General features: G+C 37.1%; 1 protein-coding gene across 6 annotated transcripts in view; it reads right to left on the bottom strand.

Annotated features, from left to right (window-relative positions):
- The window catches only part of fgf13a (fibroblast growth factor 13a), a 125,551-nt gene that overhangs the window by 64,329 nt on the left and 42,378 nt on the right, over window positions 1-18,844 (bottom strand). For 5 of the 6 annotated variants that reach the window (XM_051860515.1, XM_051860516.1, XM_051860510.1 and 2 more), the window contains exon 3: window positions 1,937-2,104. The exons of the other annotated variant lie outside the window; for it this stretch is intronic. In XM_051860515.1, coding sequence (XP_051716475.1) covers window positions 1,937-2,104 — 168 coding nt within the window. The remainder of the gene's footprint in view (window positions 1-1,936; window positions 2,105-18,844) is intronic. 6 annotated transcript variants of the gene reach the window in all.

The raw sequence follows: 18,844 nt of genomic DNA, 5'->3' as shown, positions 1-18,844 counted from the left end.
CTGTGTACCCATGACCATTAGCAGACATCAGCAACCCTCATGCATCTGACAGAGAGAGTGAGATACATGGAAAAGAAAGATAAAGAGACAGAGAGTCCAGGTCCTTTTGAAGCAGAAACACCATCATTTGAGAAACAGAAGGGCAGCAGTTAAACTGATATTCATCTAATGTAGAAACATGTGGAACTAATGTTTGGGGAGGGGGATGTCTAAAGAGAAGAGAAGAGAGATAGATACAGAGGGAAAGAGAGAAAGAGATGAACTGTATTTCAAAAGGGGAGGGGCTTATGGGAAGGTGGTGGTGTGAATCAATCATCGTTCACTCACTCATTCGCTCAGACTGAAGGGTTCATGATAAAGGGGCTTTATTGTGTGGATATTTTGTGTTTGCAGAACACATTTTGTGTTTGTCAAAAACTAGTGACAATATAGAATGTTAATTGGTCGCCCCAGTGTAAGTGACACTTGAAAATATAATAAGTAAAATATAATAAAGTTTATAACATATTTATTATATATTAGTGTTGTCACGATGCTGGAATTTCCAAGTTCGATACGATAGCTTGAAAAATATCAATATTCGATACCACAGGGAAAACTGACATATATAACGCCATACAGATAATTTGTTTTTATCTCATAATTTTTTGATAATTTGTGTAATTTTGTTGTAATAGCTTTCACACACAGCACAGGGAGGTTACATTTTAATCGCTGAACTACATTTACAAAGAAAGACAAGTAAACAGTCAGTAATAAAATAAGAACAAATAAACAATGATAGCACCAATAAATACAATAGAATAAAATACAAATTAAATAAACATGGCTTTAAGTTTTTCAGGTGGATCTAACAGTAGTATTCAGGTAAGAAATACTACAGAAATAAAAGTAATCAAATGTAAAATAACACTGGATAGTTTTCATTGTAAAAAAATTAAATATAGCTTACAATTAAACTTACAAAAGTTATTTAGTCAGGAGCAGCAAGTGATTTTCTCTTTGTCTTTTATTCTTTGATTAACATGACAGAGCAGGAATATTAGGCTGCTGTCACTTTAAGAGCTTATGCACGGATCCAGTATACTGTTACACAACATGCGTTTTTTCTCAACTATTTACGTTCCAAAACTGACTAATACGTGGCAAGCTGGGCATTTTGACATCATTTTCTATGTTTTTGACCGTTTAAGCACAATAAGCCATGAAAAAGAAGTCAATCTGTCAATCGCAAGCTGTTTGAAGGGCAGCTTTGTGTGCGCGCCACTTATATAAACTAGTGGTGCGCGTGCTTTTGGTGTGAGCATGAAACCTGCAGGAATGACTAAAATTATGCGGAATACAAGCACTATTCAAACGGAACGAATGAGATGAGTGAGTGAGAGGGGGCGGGTGTGTGCCAATTCGCTGTCAGAGAATAGAGATCGACAATGCGCAAGCTGGTATTGGTGTATTGATACTGCAGAAAATGAGCATTTCAGATATTTCAGCATTGATACATGTCGAAATATCAATATTTTTGACAACACTATTATATATAATTCTATAGTAAACAAATATGTTTTTAAATGAAGATTTGTACATATGTATTGTGTGAAGTGTGAAGCCTCAGATCAGGTAGAGTGACAAGATCAGTAATCTTATAATCATCGTTGAATATGGATCTGAAGGATCATTATCACAGGTCTGCATTCAGCACACACACACACACACACACACACACACACACACACACACACACAAAGAAATGAAGGAGAGTGTGTCCTTAGGGCATTCAACATCACAGGCTTCAAGCAGTTTCTACAAGACACACAAGCCAGATGCTTTTAAGAAAAGGCAAAAAAACAAAAGTAAGTTCAAATGAAACTTAAACTTGTGTAAAAGATACAAAAGCATCAGCAAAGTAAAGAAAAACATGGATGTGTTGCACACAAACCTTCGGGCTCTGAGTTCTCTTTGAGGACGACTTGCTTCAGTGGGCAGCAGAAGATTTCGTGACACTTAGCACGAAAAGGGGAGCCTTTACCCCTTATATCCGCAGAATGGATGGAATCCTGCCGCAACATAATGTACTCCTGGGTACCTGGGGCAGCGTCATCCTGGACTGCGGTCGGGCCATAACAAAATGAACGCAGGGTTAGAAAGGGAGAGAGCGCTCAAAGCAACAGAACTAATTCAACACAATGAGAGAAATACGCAAAGAAAAGAGACAAAGTATAAATGACAACAACAAGGTTATAATAATAAGCAACAACAGTAACAAGATTAGCAGAACACATAATAGCTTGATATACAGAAGAAAGAGAAGGTAAGAAAGAGACAAAGAAAAGCTTAATACACAGTAGGACTGGGCGATATATAAAATATTTACAACACATACTGAATAAAATGATCAATTAATGTGAATTTTTGAAAAATGTGTCATTACAATAATTTCACAATCTTCATTTTCACACCTTGTGTTGAGAATACTTATTTACTGGTGAGTGGGATTTAGTTAGGAAGTTCAACTCATTTTAGTCTATCAGTTCAAATGGTCTAAAAAAAAGGATTCAATGATAAATGTGTCACTGAAAAATTTTCAATAAATGCTCTTTGTGGCATTTTTTGTGTATTAAAATGTTTTGGTAAAAAAATGTTGCTGCAAGACTATGCATTGGTGCATATTAAAGAAAATGCTTAAATATAATTATTTCTTGTTCATTAGAGAATTTTTTTATAGTTTTAACTACATTTATATATTTATATTTATTATTTAGTTGAATTGTTTGCATTAAACATTTTGCATTGGTTTAATGAAATACATAAAATACAACAAAAATCCAGCAGACTGTTTAGTTAAAATGATGGTTCCTGATTTTTTTTAAACCAGTTCTAAGCAAAATTCATGATATATACCAAATATTGTCAAAACAGTGAAAAATATTGAGAAAAGGACTTTAGTTATATCGCCCAGCCCTAATACACACTACACCACAATGAATGAAACAATATGACAGCAGTTAGTTAAGCATTGGGATCTGGGATAAGGCGGTAAAGTCAGAGCAGGCAGGGGATTTGGAGCACTTCTGGCTCTCCAACTGAAATCCAATATTTCAGAGGGTGATGACCAGAGTCAATAGTGTGTGTATGGACAGAGCCCATGCAAACTTACTGCGTTGGATCAGGACATATCAAGAGAATATTTTCTAAAGTGATTTTTTCTGTACTAAAGAAAGTCAACCAAGTGAAAGCATGCATCATCTTCCAGCACAGGCATCTTCGGCATCACACATGCACAGAGGAAGCACCTCAAACTGTATAAAGGACATTATTTACATACAACGTGCACATATGAACAGCTGTCATTGTTCCGGTACTGATAATGAGCTAATGTAGCTGGACTCTCATATATGTTATAAATAGACTAACTAAATCCTATGTAAAAACCAATGATGACTAAATAATTTATGTAATTAACTACTGTCCTGGATATTCATTTTGTCATAGGGTGTTTTCACACTGGCAGTTTTGTTCAAAACGGGGCACGGTTTGCATGAAAAATTGCGTATGTGAAAGCTGTCATGCTAACGAACCCGAGACTACCTGAAGGAAGTGGTGTGAATTCGGTTGCACTTGAACTGTGGCGGGATTCGCGTGAATGTGACAGGTAAGCATCTATAAAGCCTTTATCATATCCATAAGAGCTGCTAAAAATGAGACCCTTAAGGACTGTCCCCCTTTTGTAAGGGGTCAGTGTTCGGATGGTTAGGATTTTTTCAGTTAACTCCCTGCTGATATTTGGTAGACTACACCATTCTGGGATACACCATTCTATGGTCTTTAAAAAAGTAGTGTGTACTTGACCTTGACCTCTGAACCTCTCATAACGTAAGTGCAGACTAATGCTCACTCTATTAATTCAGGCACATGCTGTGAGAGGTTAATAGAAGGTTTCATTTCCTGGTGCTTGCAGAGTCTACTTTTCTCTGAGATGAAATGTACTAATAAAGTTCAGGCTGCTGTTTTATAGCATCTCTTTTTCCATTGTCATGATTTGAGACCAAACACAACTACTGCCAGCAGAGGTATTAAAATTCTTCCTCATCCCTTGCTCTCGCTCTCTCTCTCATGTTATTAAAGACAAAAACATGAATGGTGGTTAACAGAAGACCTGTCATCTTCTCAAGGAACGATCTTCACTGGTACAGGTAGGTTTAAGTACACACCGAAACACTTGGGGACCAATTTACTTTGGTATGAAGTGTAGGAGCTCTGACAGCCACCTTCTATTTTAAGCCATGAAATGTATTATACTGGAGACTGAAGTCTGACTCTCGATTTTCTTCTGGTGAAGGAAGTCAGTTATGTGGCCTTTTTGTAAACTAACTTTTAATATACCAATAGAATGTGTTGACTTTGCAATTGTCGATATTACAGTATTTTCCCACTTTAATTCAGTCAAACTGTGACCGAAATTGCTGAAAAGAGCACTATATTATATGAGGACTGACACATGACATGATATCACAGTTGATCTCACAGGACTAATTCAGAAAGGCACAGAAAATGAAAAACACATTCTACGGAGCCTCTAAAAGGACATGGTTAGGCTTGCCACAGTAGTTGGTTACATTACAGTACATCACATTTCACTTCTCATGTGAAGATAGTAAGGAGAGATGACTGACAAGACAATGTCAGAGGATTTAGAGGCAAAAGATCCTGAGCATCATTGACAAATATCTTATCTTGTAAAATGTGCGGTCAGTACCGCTGCTCCCTATCCGCTTAAGTCTTACATCACGTGGCACCGCTTCCGGGTCCAAACGCTATACCAGATGCCCCAAGAAAACAACAAACAGTGCTAACATACACTCACGATGTGATGTAATACTACCGAAAAATTATAATCCTAACCTTTATCTCCATACCAAAATCCTAGATGGCCAGACAGTGATTCATTTTTTATAAACAGTTAAAATATGTGTCTGGGACACTGTGAGAATGGATACTGTAGTCTTTAAATGCTTAGCTTATATGTGTAATATGAATAAATAGTGCTCATACATTTCTTCTCAAGTGAAACAGCATTCCTTACGTCGAGCGGATACACAGAGTATGCGTGATCGCGAATTGGAAAGTGAAATAAAAAAAAAACGATTTCAATACTCTGCATATTTATAGCGGCTCCCTGATGCCCGCAAATTATGTACAATATAATCATCCAACTATATAACTGTGAGAGAACGCAAAGCATTGAAATATGTTTTTTCCTCCCATCTCATATTTTTTTCCATCACCAATGCGCCACTTCCTTTCCGAACACAGTATTTGATTTAGGCACATCACTAATTATTACTATTAAATCATTTAAAACAAATTTTTAGATACAGTATATGCCAGGCTCTCATATTCACTGCCTTGAAGCTACAGGTGCTTTTCATTTATACAACCTGAAGGGGGGTGGGGGGAGTCGATTATTCCCTCCAGAACACAGTCTCCTTTTGTCTCCAATGAATTTTGAAGGTCTTAGTCCATCAATGGTTATTAATAGCCATGTTAACTGCAGCCCCATAAACCTCAATTAAAATGAGGGGCATATTTAGGACTGGACCGTTCTAAAAGAGTTCTTTACGACTTGGAGCTGCACAATGTGCCAAACCGTGATGGAGAGTGCACAGATGGGTCACAGGAAGCCTGATGGATATGCAGCCTGTCGTAGCTCCGCCCTCCCTATCAGCTGGGCCTTCAAAATGAGCTGTCAGCCCGTGGCCTGATGGGACATGATCTACAGCTCATGGTTCTGCCACCACTTTAGCCCTGCACTGATGAATGTCCCTGTCCATGGTGCTGAAACCAATAGCTGACAGTCCAGAACTTGATGGGAGAAAGGATTTAATGACACGGAGTGCATAACCTTCCTCTGTTTGCATCACCTTGCCTCCTCAGTCCCAGAGTTGAAGGTATCGTGTCACAAGTTGGATGCAAAACGACCCTTAATCAAGGGAAGCAATAAAAGTCAAAAACTAAATGATTGGTGATGGCTTAATCCATAATAGCCCAGAAGTGTTCATGGGTTACAGTTACACTGCATGTCAAAGATCAGACCAGTTCATTTACAATGGCCTCAATGCACAAAGGCTTCAAGGACAGGACTGATGCTATCAACAGCTCTAAATTATGGCCCTGTTGCAGTTTGCACATTTGGGCCGAGAGCTCGCAGCAGATTGAGGTCATGAAGTTTAAGCAGCAAGACAGATTTAGAGGTGGACTGTCTCAGTTTGCACAATTCAAATGAGGGGAAGTCAGAAGCAATTTCAATCACTCTCATTTTGCACGAAATGCCAGTTAACCGTCTGTTGGAAACGAACAGAAGAACATCATCATCAGCTGCTCCAGCAGCCCTGGGGGACCATGCGCTTAAAATACCAGCACTTTAAATATCATCTGTATCTGAGTCAAGACTACTTTTTGGTCTCTTGGGATCTTCTTCTGCAGCCTTGAGGAAATGGATTTAATTTTTATTGCTGTGTCATTTTGAAGTTCCTGGAGCTGAGGTGAAATTGAGCTTTTCTTTACACCAGTAAACCTTTTATTCTCTACTTAAAAACCAAATCCATATTTTCCAGAGTTTCAAATGCCTGAGAGAAGTCAACATGCAACTGCAGAGGGAGAAAAGGGCAACTGTGAAAGTAGGAGATCCTTCCAATGATTTGACTGATCTGTAATCTCAATTTAATTAAAGGAACACTCCACTTTTTTTGAAAATAGGCTCATTTTCCAACTCCACTAGAGTTAAACAGTTGAGTTTTACCGTTTTCGAATCCATTCAGCCGATCTCCAGGTCTGGCGGTACCACTTTTAGCATAGCTTAGCATAGTTCATTGAATCTGATTAGACCGTTAGCATCTCGCTCAAAAATGACCAAAGAGTTTCGATATTTTTCCTATTTAAAACTTGACTCTTTTGTAGTTACATCGTGTACTAAGACCAACGGAAAATGAAAAGTTGCGATTTTCTAGGCCGATATGACTAGGAACTATACTCTCATTCCGGCGTAATAATCAAGGAAATTTGCTGCCGTACCATGGGTGCAGCAGGCGCAATGATATTACGCAGCGCTTCTCACAAATGTCTCCATGGTTGCAAGGCACTCTCCCTGTGCAAACAGGGGGTCACAGGCGCTGCGTAATATCATTGCGCCTGCTGCACCCATGGTACGGCAGCAAATTTCCTTGATTATTACGCCGGAATGAGAGTATAGTTCCTAGCCATATCGGCCTAGAAAGTCACAACTTTTAATTTTCCGTCGGTCTTAGTACACGATGTAACTACAGAAGAGTCAAGTTTTAAATAGGAAAAATATTGAAACTCTTTCGTAATTTTTGAGCGAGATGCTAACGGTCTAATCAGATTCAATGAACTATGCTAAGCTATGCTAAAAGTGGTACCGCCAGACCCGGAGATCGGCTGAATGGATTCGAAAACGGTAAAACTCAACTGTTTAACTCGAGGGGAGTAGGAAAATGAGCCTATTTTCAAAAAAAGTGGAGTGTTCCTTTAATATTCTCAATTTAAATCTGATAATTAAAAGGCTTGAAAACAAAAATCTTCTTTTCTATTTAACACTTGGTACACAGTTCTTAAAAATGTCAAATATAATATGCAACATAAGAATAAGATTTTGTGTGTCACTAAGAAAGTCACTTCTGCAGCTTCACAATGCAAACTGTAATTTAAACATTATCTCACTATCATTTATAGATATTTGAATTTACATAAACACAGAATATCAATGTGTTGACAGCAACTAAAGTGAACAACTTTTTACTTATAAACAACTTTAGAGATATAAACATGTTTACAAATTCATTGGGGTTTATAAAATATTAAATTCATTGAAATATTAGGGTGGTTACTTTTATTAATTTATTTAAATTATATTTTTGCGGGATTCCAATGATAAATTTGGTACTTAAAAGGCTTTTAGCATTACAATAGGGCTGTTGGTAGATTTAAATGTTCATTAACAATTTAATGTTCATAAATATTTTCACATTGACTTGATGTTTGAAATATTTGATATTTTAAATGTTTAAATGAATGAAGGCCATTATCATACCAATACAAATACTGATGCAGCTAAATTATCAGATTGTTTTTAACAATTACAGAAAATTACAAATATTATTTCAATTTTTAATTTATGTGAACTTAAAACAATTTAAGTAATCCCATTATGTAAATTTATTCTATATATTTTGTTTAGAAGGTCTTGGACAAACGTTTCTTCATCTTTCACTGAAAGTGTCTACATCTGTCAACTATGGGATTCTGCAGCAATGTTTCTGTTCTGATCAGTCAGATTTGTCAAGATTTGTAAGTCTCTGAAGTTGCATATATAATATACAAAAAAAGTTCACATTTAAGATGCTGCCAATATGTTGACATTTTATGTTTCAGTATCAATCCAAGCAAACAAAAATGTTCTGCATGTAAAAACATCACAAAAGAACTCCCTAAAATACTAATGAGCTAATTTAGAAGTTACTTTTCATATCCATGTTGAGCAAAACAATTTTGTAATTAAGAACTTTGTCAGAAGTGTTATGCTTTAATAATCATTAAAAACTCTCTCGACTAACCTCACAAAACCCTTTCCTCTCACACGTCATCCAAGCAACACCCCGCAGTCTCTACCTCAGGAATACATGAGAGTGTAACAGCCACATTACACCCTTCGTCATCGCCCCCACCTCCCTGTCGAATCAGTCCATTTAACACAACACAGACCACCTGATGCCTCCCTCCCACAGGAACACACAGCAATGACGCACAGGCCATGCCTGATTCTCCCAGCGTCTGTCAAACACACACACACACACACACGCAGATTCAGCTCCTCCCGGCCCATTCAGCCAGTGACTAACAGCTAATCAGAGGGCAACCAGAAATGACCCTGAACGGACGCTTTTATGACCCCAGCCATCTCCAAAGACAAATTTGCTGTAAATGGCCAAATGAGCTAACGTCACAGGCCCGTATGAGAAAGACAAAATGCAGGATGGATGGGGTTAAATGAGTCACGGTCCATGAAACTCAATTTTTTTCTTTAAAAAGTTATTTATAAAAAAAAAAAAAAAAAAAAAAAAACCTCAATGAAAAAAAATGTTGATTTATTACAGACATTCATTTGTAATTTTTTTTTTAATGATGAATTGATATTTAAATATGTATATAAGTAAATACATATCTTCTGAAGTCGTTTAAAAACTGCAAAATAGGTCTGTCACACCTACATGATTCATGTGGAGGAAAGTTACACCTCCAGGTTCAATTTAAAATAGAAACAAGTGTGAAGAAAATTGCAACAGCAAACGCGTAACAAGAACACCAGTGATCACGAACAGCAGACCGACATCACTTATGCCTCTACTCCCAGGATTTGTTGTAAAGCAGTTCAAAAGCTTCATAGAAACTCAAAAATGAATATTTCCTCACAAACCTACACAAAATCAATAGTATATGCATACTAAATAGCATTTTTCTATTCGATTATAGACTTAATTTTTATATATATATTTGTTAAATATACACTACTGTTCAAATGTTTGGGGTCAATATGTTTTTTAGAGAAATTAATACTTTTATTCAGCACATTAAACTGATCAAAAGTTATCAAAAGTTACAAAAAAAATGATATTTCAAATAAATGCTGTTCTTTTGAGCTTTCTATTCATCAAAGAATCATGGAGGGAAAAAAAATAATAATAATAAAAAAATAAAATAAAATAAAAATAAATCACAGCTACCTGAGCAGCAAATCAGCACATAAGAATGATTTCTGAAGGATCATGTGACACTGAAGACTGCAGTAATGATGCTGAAAATTCAGCTTTGCCATCACAGGAATAAACGAAATATTAAAAGAGAAAAATGATTTTAAATCAAAATAATAATTCTCTGTTTTACTGTATTTTTGATTAAATAAATGCAGCCTAGGTGAGCATGAGGCTTCAAAAACATTGAAAATATCATACCACCCCCAAACTTTTGAATGGCATTGTATTAAAAAGACTTTTCTAGGTTTGAAAACACAATTATAACATTCAGTATTTCCAGGTTTTTCATGAATTTTGGAACACAAGCTCAGACACGGTCAACTTTGCAATAAAGGATGAATTTATATTCAAGGACATGACAAATTAAAATAATTTAATGTCAGTTCACTACTGGGAAGCCATGTAGTTAACTCACTGTTACCGCTGTGAACACACAAATCAATCACAACAAATACTCAATCAGCAGAGCGTGAGAACATCAGAGACATCCCATTCGTGACTTAATAAGGGTGTAGTGTTGGTTCTCGGTACCGACCTCACTTTTCTTCAGAGGCTTTAAAATTAATTTAGATGTGGAGATACTCCCAATTTAAATGCAAAAGTAAAGGTGCTGATATGCTTTCAAAGGGTGACATTACGCCTTCCCACATTCATTTGTCATCATGAGTCACCTTGGCTTACAGCTTTAATATAAACACACTCCCTTAGGTCTTAATGAATGTGGGGTGGTAAGTTTGCTTACATGTGTATTTACAGAGTTTAAGCCAGAGATAAATGTTTAATACAACTGAACAAAATCAGGATAATAACATGTTTTTTGCTGAAAGCACAATGACAGGTCACAGTAGGTCTGAATGCATTATTAATAGCAGCACAGTCTAATTAGTTCTTGAGGTATTTACTCTTTCACTATAGAGTCAGTAACACAACCCTTGTAGCAGAATTGTGGAGAAAGGTGGACTGGATTAAATGCTGAGGTGGACTGAATCTTTCTATTGCCTGGAGGCTCTGTGGCTGTCTGGCATGACATCTGACTGTGATTCTCATTCTCTGAACATTGCAGAAACCAGCACATCTTTACACATAAACACCTTCTGACAAGACCAGCTTAGACCAGAATGCATTTCCATGCATGGTGGATCAGCACAACTTTTCTGGTGAAGCTGGGTGATCAAGCTAAAAAAAAGTTAAGAACCCAGTTTAGTACACCAGCCCAACACATCCAAATCAACATACTTTAGCTATGACAATCCATTTCCTTCACCTTTTTTCATATCATAATTTCTGATTAATGTATTTATTTTTTGTTGTTGTATGTTGCGGCAAGTAGGGTGGGGCCGAGAGCCGTGGGAACGGAGTGAACGGAACAAAACTTTCACCTGCGCGCCACACCGGTCTCGAGTCTCACAGAGGAGCTCCGGAAGGATAAAAGGAGGAGTGAAGGAGGGGAGAGGACCAGGCCTGGACTATTAACTAGGGCGAATGATTTAACGCATTAATTAGATTAATTAATCATGGTAAAAAATAACATCTTAAAATTATTAATGCATTTAACGCACTTGCCCCGCCGCGACCTATGTAGGTCTGAAATGTTCATCTCCCTGCAACTCACAGCGGCATTTCATTTCTGAATCCGCGTTTTGAACGAATCGGGTGAACCATAGGCTTGTTGGACTTGAAGCGGCACTGAACAGACCGATCGGTGTATGACAAAGTACCGCCAGAGCGATTCAAAAGCATACGTAATTATAGTTCACCCAAAAATTTAAATTCAGTCATCATTTACTCACCCTCATGGTCCAAAAGAGTATGTGTAATTAATTCTATGTTAAATCAAATAAAATATTTCTTGAAGCTACTTTTTGTAATGTCTATTTGATGCTTTACACAATAATCACTTTAAATGATCTTTTGGGAGTAATTTTTCAGCCAAAATATAATGTGCGATTAATTTGATTAATTAATTGCCACATCATGTAATTAATTAGATTAAAAATTGTAATTAAAATTAATTAATTACATTAAAAATGCCCGTTTGAGTTTTTTTCTTACATTTACATCATATGATATAGGCTAGTCAAGCTAGTAATTTCTCAGCCAAACTTAATGTGTGATTAATTAGATTAATTAATTGCCACATCATGTAATTAATTAGATTCAAAATTTTAATCGCTTGACAGCCCTAATCTAAATAATTATTATTTACTTATAGCCAATTTATAGTGATGGCCAACAGGCCTACCACTTATTATTTATAACTGGTGTATTTCTTTGGTGATTTAAAGATTTGTATGTGTTTTATTTAATCTATAAACTCTTAACTGTGCTGTAAATCATTTTATATGTTACACAATGCAACATGCATAGACAAGATGTCAGTCAGATAAACGCGCAAGTAGGGCGCATCGGTCATTTCGCATGATGTATAAAATAAACTGATTTTATTTGTAAAGAGACTGTTTCTAAATACTTTTGATGTTAAAATATGTATAAAAAAAAAAAAACCTTTTTACTTTGGTTATAGGGAATCAGTCACAACATCTTTTGGCTATCAGAAGCATGAGGCGGCAGTCTGAGGTTTAAATGTTTGTTAAATGAGGTAATATTGTATAAACACTGTATAAAATATGCTGTATTTAGAACTGCATTCATCTAAAATATAGGACATACCATGTAAACAGAGTGGCTGTGCAGAATATTTTACAAATTGACTTAAATCTGGAAATATTAACCCATGTATGAGCTAAAAATAAACTTACTTCCTAAACAAACCTACGTACAATAGCTTTGTAACAACTTTGCATAATACCTGCCTATTGTCTTCACTGGCTGCTCGCAAACAGTGTCTACTTTGACCAGCTCTCAAACACTAACTGCAGCTGTAGCTGAGGCCTGGAAGTGTTTGGTTCATGTTATCAATGTCAACATGTCAAAAAGACGCTGTTTTTAGCGCTGTGAAATCAAATCCACTTGGCATGGACTTCCAAAGGATGAGGGACTCACGCTCAAATGGATATCCTTTCTGTTCGTATCACTGTGTATTTAAGAGCTGAGGAAGCCTCCGGAGCTGAAATTCAGATATGATAATGCACCGACTGGCACTGTAAACTGTAGACCAATCACAACAGATCATCTGACCAATTAGGCTCTCAGAAAGGAGGGGTTTAAAGAGACCGAATCCTCCAAAACAAAATTAGGAACCGTGAAAATAGCATAATAGTTACACTTTAACTAAAAAAAAAAAAAAAAAAAAAAAAAAAAGTGCGTTATGATGGCTGGACAGACAAACGTTCATATCCTACACAATGATTTGCTAATGATTTCATTTTCTAAATAAATAAGATCGCTAGTTCACTAAAACAAATACTTAGTATCGGTATTATGATGACACATTACGTCAAGACTAATCGATTCATCCGTTATATAAAATCCTATTGAACACGTCTTATCTCCAGCAGAGTAATCTCCAACTGAGTAACAAATGATTACCATTTTTCTTCCATGAACCGTGGATCTTAAACCCGACTTGCTAACAGGCAGAAGTGCCACAGTTGTGTGTGTGCGTATGTGTGTGTGTGTGTGCCCTGTGAGGGAGAATATGGATGGGCTGCATTTAAAGATGGCAGCACATGGAGAGGCCACATGGACTGACTTACTGCTTTCCAACTCAAGATCTCATTCAACAATACTCCTCTTCACAGGAGAGGACAAAGTACAGTCCATCAATGCCAAACGGGTTCTCTCTCTCGCTCACTGTGTGTGTAGGTAAGTAGAGAGCAGAACGTATTCCCCTCTGGCTGAAAACCTGCTGAACTGCCCTTGGATTTACGGTAACAACATAAACACAGGTCTCAGCGTGCATGGCTGCACACATTTAATACTACAGGACTGCACAGCTGCGCTTTTGCCAATTTATGTGGTTTGCAACACCATAGCCAACTAAAAGCCATTACTGAACATTAATGAGAGAGACATATTTTATATATTAAACAATATGCAATGTGACCTTAGATCGAAAAGAAATGTAACATTTTGGTCTCTAAATAGTGATTCACATTGTAAAACAAATTCCAATGTTTACATATACAAAAAAATATTTATATAATATGTAATTATAAATCTAATTATATTTCCTATAGTCTGGGTCATATTTTTTTTTACCTTGCACAATTTTGAGCATGGTTTTTGAGTGCGAGGCTTTGTCACGCAACCTGTCCATGTTGGCATCTGTCTAATTTGGCTGCTTATACCAAGTGACAGATGAATTTGCATCAAAATGCTGTTGAGTTGATTAGACTCTCAGACTTTGATGTCAACAAAATATACAGGAAACTTTTTCTCCATTTTGTTGACAAGCCTACCATCCTAACTCCTAACTTGCATTTTATTATGTGCATTTAGCATTGTATTTTTGTGTGACCTATGAACTCAAAGAAATGAATGCAACCCTGATATGATTATACTGTTGGTAGGATTATGAAAGTTCAGAGAAGAACATTTAAAAAATAACAAATGGACTGAAGTGAACAGCTGGCGACTGCACTGTAGGCCCCCAAAGAGTTACATGGTTAAATTTTGGTAACATAAACATTATGTTGCAATTATCTTGCAATTGTGATAAGCGTGTCCTGTATCCATAAAGATTTTGTGTTCTCAGTGTGTGCTTTCTGCTCTGGGTAGAGCTGATGTGATTCCTCTGTGTTTTTTTGCAGTCAGAGCTGAGTCATACACATTATTGAAACTTTCACTGCGGCCTCTTTTCATAACCTGAGAGGAAAGCCTCCAAAGATGATGTTTAAATCACAAAAGCCCTCCAGACTGTTTTGACACTGACAGGACCCTCAGAGATGTTGACTGACCCACTTGAGATGATTTCTGAATGCACCAGACTACATATTTGGAGACACTGGAGTCAATTTTTCTTTACAGGTAAAACAGACTGTCTCTCTATCTCACATACACACACTGCACGTCATCTGCACTGAAGCTGAAAGCAAACAGATGTAAGAATTAAGTGGGATTAATGTTTTGGACCACATTTACTGCAGTCGACAGCTGATGGAAGCTAATGGGATTCAGTACAATACCAGGCCTGTTAGAGGATGATTAAATCATTCATTATGCCAATTAAAAGATTAAAATATGACAACATACAGTACAGGACATGGTAAATAGAAACTTGAAGAACTCTTCATGTTCTATAGGGCTTTTGGAAACAGATTTATGTGATGGCTTCATTTGGGGTCTTGTTTTAGTACTCAATTGCGTAAAGTAATTCATAATTAAAAAGAAGTAAAAAAGTAATTCAAATAATTCATGTACAAAGTTATTTTTGACAAAAATGGCAAACACCAAATGAGTTAAACTGGACTGTTAACACTACTATAATTATACCAAGTCAACGGTCTTAGACATAAGGCGGAGGGTGAACCAACTCCTGGGTAAGGCTAAGGAGATGTGAATCATTTAAATAAGATTTCCTTGAAATACTTGCTTTCCGCACAACCTACATATCCCAGCATAACTGATACAAATAAATGATTTGTTATTAAAACGTCTGCTCACAAACCACTGTTAACTTTAACAGAAAAACAAGCATACTGTATGCAGGATTTGGGATGGTAGAACAAATTCTTATTACATAATGTCTAAACTTTGTTATAATAAGAGGTTTTGCAAGCATGCAAAACTCAGAATTCACTCACCACTCAAATGCCGGAGTTTTTTGTTCAGTGCTAACTTAAACACCTCTGATTGGTTATTGTGTTCAAGAAATCAACAGATATATTTGTGATTAGCTACACTATCCAATGCTGCAAAAACACATTGTAAATAGAAACCTTTGACGTTCTCACGAGTGCAAACAGATACGCACTGGATCGTTTGTCAAATCTGTTTCGGCAATATGCTATTTTCACTGAGAAAACTGATCCCAGACCAGCAGTTATGGGCAGCTTTTCCCTCTAAAAGTAATCAGAAGCAGCATTAGGTAGTGCTTTTGCGTGAGAAATTTACACCCTAGTCTCAAGTCCATGGCCAGGAAAAGGCTAAGCCTTGCCTAGCCTTACACATGCTCCACCTATAGTCGTAAAGCTAAGGATGCGCACAGGAAAAGAGAGTCATTCTTTTTTCTTGAACTCAATTGTCTCCAAATCAGCAATGAGATTAAAATGTAGAACTTTTGCCAAGTTCTCCATGTTCTCAGGTTTTTCTCCTCAGAAAACGGAAGAAAATTTCCCTCCATCTGTCAGCTAACTGCTTTCACTCCTTTTACACTTAGGAGGCTTTCCTCTGAGCTCAAGTGTCTCAGAGGTGAAAGAGTGGGATTTCACACAACCCCAACTCACAGTCAGACACCACCTCTACACACCAGACACCAGCTCCCCAAACAGCCCTGCAGAGAAAACCTCCATTCATTTATGTATAAGCACATTTAAAAGGGAGATACTACAACTGTGTCGTCATTCAGCACTCTGAAAACTGCCTCACCATTAAAGCTGAAGCTGTTTCAGTGTTTAGTAAGAGTATGCATTAAGATTTTTATGTGATTAGTCTCAGCTTCTGTTGGCATGCCCACGAACCGCCCACGGTTCATTCGTTGACCATCTGATGCATATTGCTCACAAATCTAGAAACTTTCTCTTTAATTTCTCGATCTGGCAAGCTCTAATCTGGTAGGCTGACTTGACGCAACTTCCAGGAGTAAAAGCAAATTTTTTTTATTAGTCTGTCTGGAAACAATTTCATTTTCAATAGATACCAGGTTAAAAAAAAAAAAAAATTAAATGAAATGGAAAAAAAAAAAAAAAAAAACCTAGATTTGGTTTGTCAGGTTCTCATCAAATATTAAAAACAAAATAAAAATAAATAAATAAATATCGGTCAGATGGCCTCAATCTTTCTAATTGGGTGGTTTTGGAAAAAAAAAATATGATAGCATGTATATCCATATGGGCCACTTTTTACATCAATTTTATATGAACTCTCCCACACTGAAAGGGTTTGCTATTTCTGGATAAAACTATATTCCTCTTATGAGTTATGCTCTCGAAGGCATAGTTCATCTGCCTTTGAATTATCCCTTTAAAACACTGATATCTTCTGTAAGCTTTAGTGACGCTGCCATTAATAAGAAATAGCTATGCCACTATCTCTACTCTCAGTCTCACGGTACACGGTTTTTAAGAAAAGAAAAGTGTGTTTGTACTTAATGTCAGTTAGGTTTACTCTTCCATCTCTGTCTGTGGAGCCTGAAAACAGAGACCGGAGCCGAGGAGACTCGAGACTCCCTCGTGTCAATGTTGAGCTAACAGAGAGTAAATGGATAGTGAAAAGTACAAAGTGGAGGTTAGGAAGTAATTGATTTCATTCTCCAAAAGACGAGGCGAGTTAACGTCTCCTATTGTCGCCTCAGATCCACATTCAGCAAACTTCTTCAAAGAACACAGGCTCACAAATTTCCTGATCATACCCACTGGACCGAAAGCAATTGGGCTGTTACACAACAGTCGTCAGCTCTGTCCGGAGGCGCTGTCCGTACACATAGTGACAGCAGCGCTTCACACGCGGGCGGTCATCACTTCCCAGAGGCTATGACATGTTGCAAGCTCAAAGTTTTGGCTTATTGTGCCAGGAGACAAGCTCTTGTGGAGGTTTCGGTTTCTTAAGGGCTCTGATCTGATCCCAATGCCCTGACTCAGAGTCTTTACACATACATTCTCATACTGTATATATTGATTCTTAGTTCACCCAAAAATTTAAATTGTCATCATTTACTCACCCAATTGTTGTTCCAAATCTGTATAATGTCCTTCATACGGAGTACAACCGATCTCACTAGTCAAGTTTCCATCCAAATTTGCGAATTTAACTTATGCCCAAAATTGGAATATTGCATTAAACATTTGCGAATAAAGCAGCATTTCCATCCCATGTGTTCAAGAAAACAAAAATCGCCATTTCCTGGAAAATTGGCACAAAATATCTGTAAGTTGTTGCAATTGGGGAAGCCACTGTGGCTCTTTTTTCCAACATCATAAATGAATGATCAAACCAACATTTGAGATGCTGTGCAATGAAATTGTTCCACTGGTTAGTCCAGTTATCCAATCACATTCACTGTTGAGGCAAAGTCACGTGAGTTTTTCATTTATTTGGTAAATGTGTTTCCATCGTAGCTTATGTCTTATCGTAAAAAAAAATCTGCCTCAATTGAACGCACAAGTTTTTATGCACATTTTTAGAATTTATGGGCATCTTGGCATTTCCATCCGTTTTATTATTACTCCTTTTGTGTTCCATGAATGTAATAAATTAATTTCAGTGAACTGTTCCTTTAAATCATAATGCAAGATGGCAAACGCTTAAAGAGATTTATCTAAATAGCACATGTTCCTGTATCAACATCCTTGTTAATCTTGGAAAAACATTACAAGCAATTAATCATATTTTCAAACTTGGCATAAATGGCTAGATTGAGCCAAGTACTGAGAAATACACACAACTGCCTCAGACAGCCTTGTGTTACTGCCTGTCTGTCATGTCAGAACTCCTTCTACTTCTTTCCCTCTCTACAAAAAAATGTGAATCCATGCATGTGTAGGTCATTTCGCTTCAAGGGTCACATTCATTCTTTATATGTGTAAGGGATATGGTGTTTTTCACAATGCTTTATGCAGCTTCATAAATGTTCTGTTCCAGACTGGTTTGAAGAGAAACACCACATGACACTTTCCCTCAAGCCAGCGCAGATGATTCAAAAGAGAAATACACAGGTGAGAGATCCCTCCACCATCTACCACAGTTCTCTCTTCCACTGGCAAAGGTTCACACGTGTGGGTCGTGTGTTTAATGTGCTTACGTAATAGCACAGAGCACAACACTGGCAGCCTGTGAACTCAAGCGGATCGCCTATTCATTCACCCAGCAGCCCCAGGACCTCATGAGAGCAGCAATGATCACATAGCTTTGTCTGCAAATCAGACTGAGGGAGGGGGACTGACTTTTAGATAGGAATTTCT

Source organism: Ctenopharyngodon idella, chromosome 14, assembly GCF_019924925.1.
Source record: "Ctenopharyngodon idella isolate HZGC_01 chromosome 14, HZGC01, whole genome shotgun sequence".
NCBI lineage: Eukaryota > Metazoa > Chordata > Actinopteri > Cypriniformes > Xenocyprididae > Ctenopharyngodon > Ctenopharyngodon idella.
This window is presented reverse-complemented; position numbering and strand designations above follow the sequence as displayed.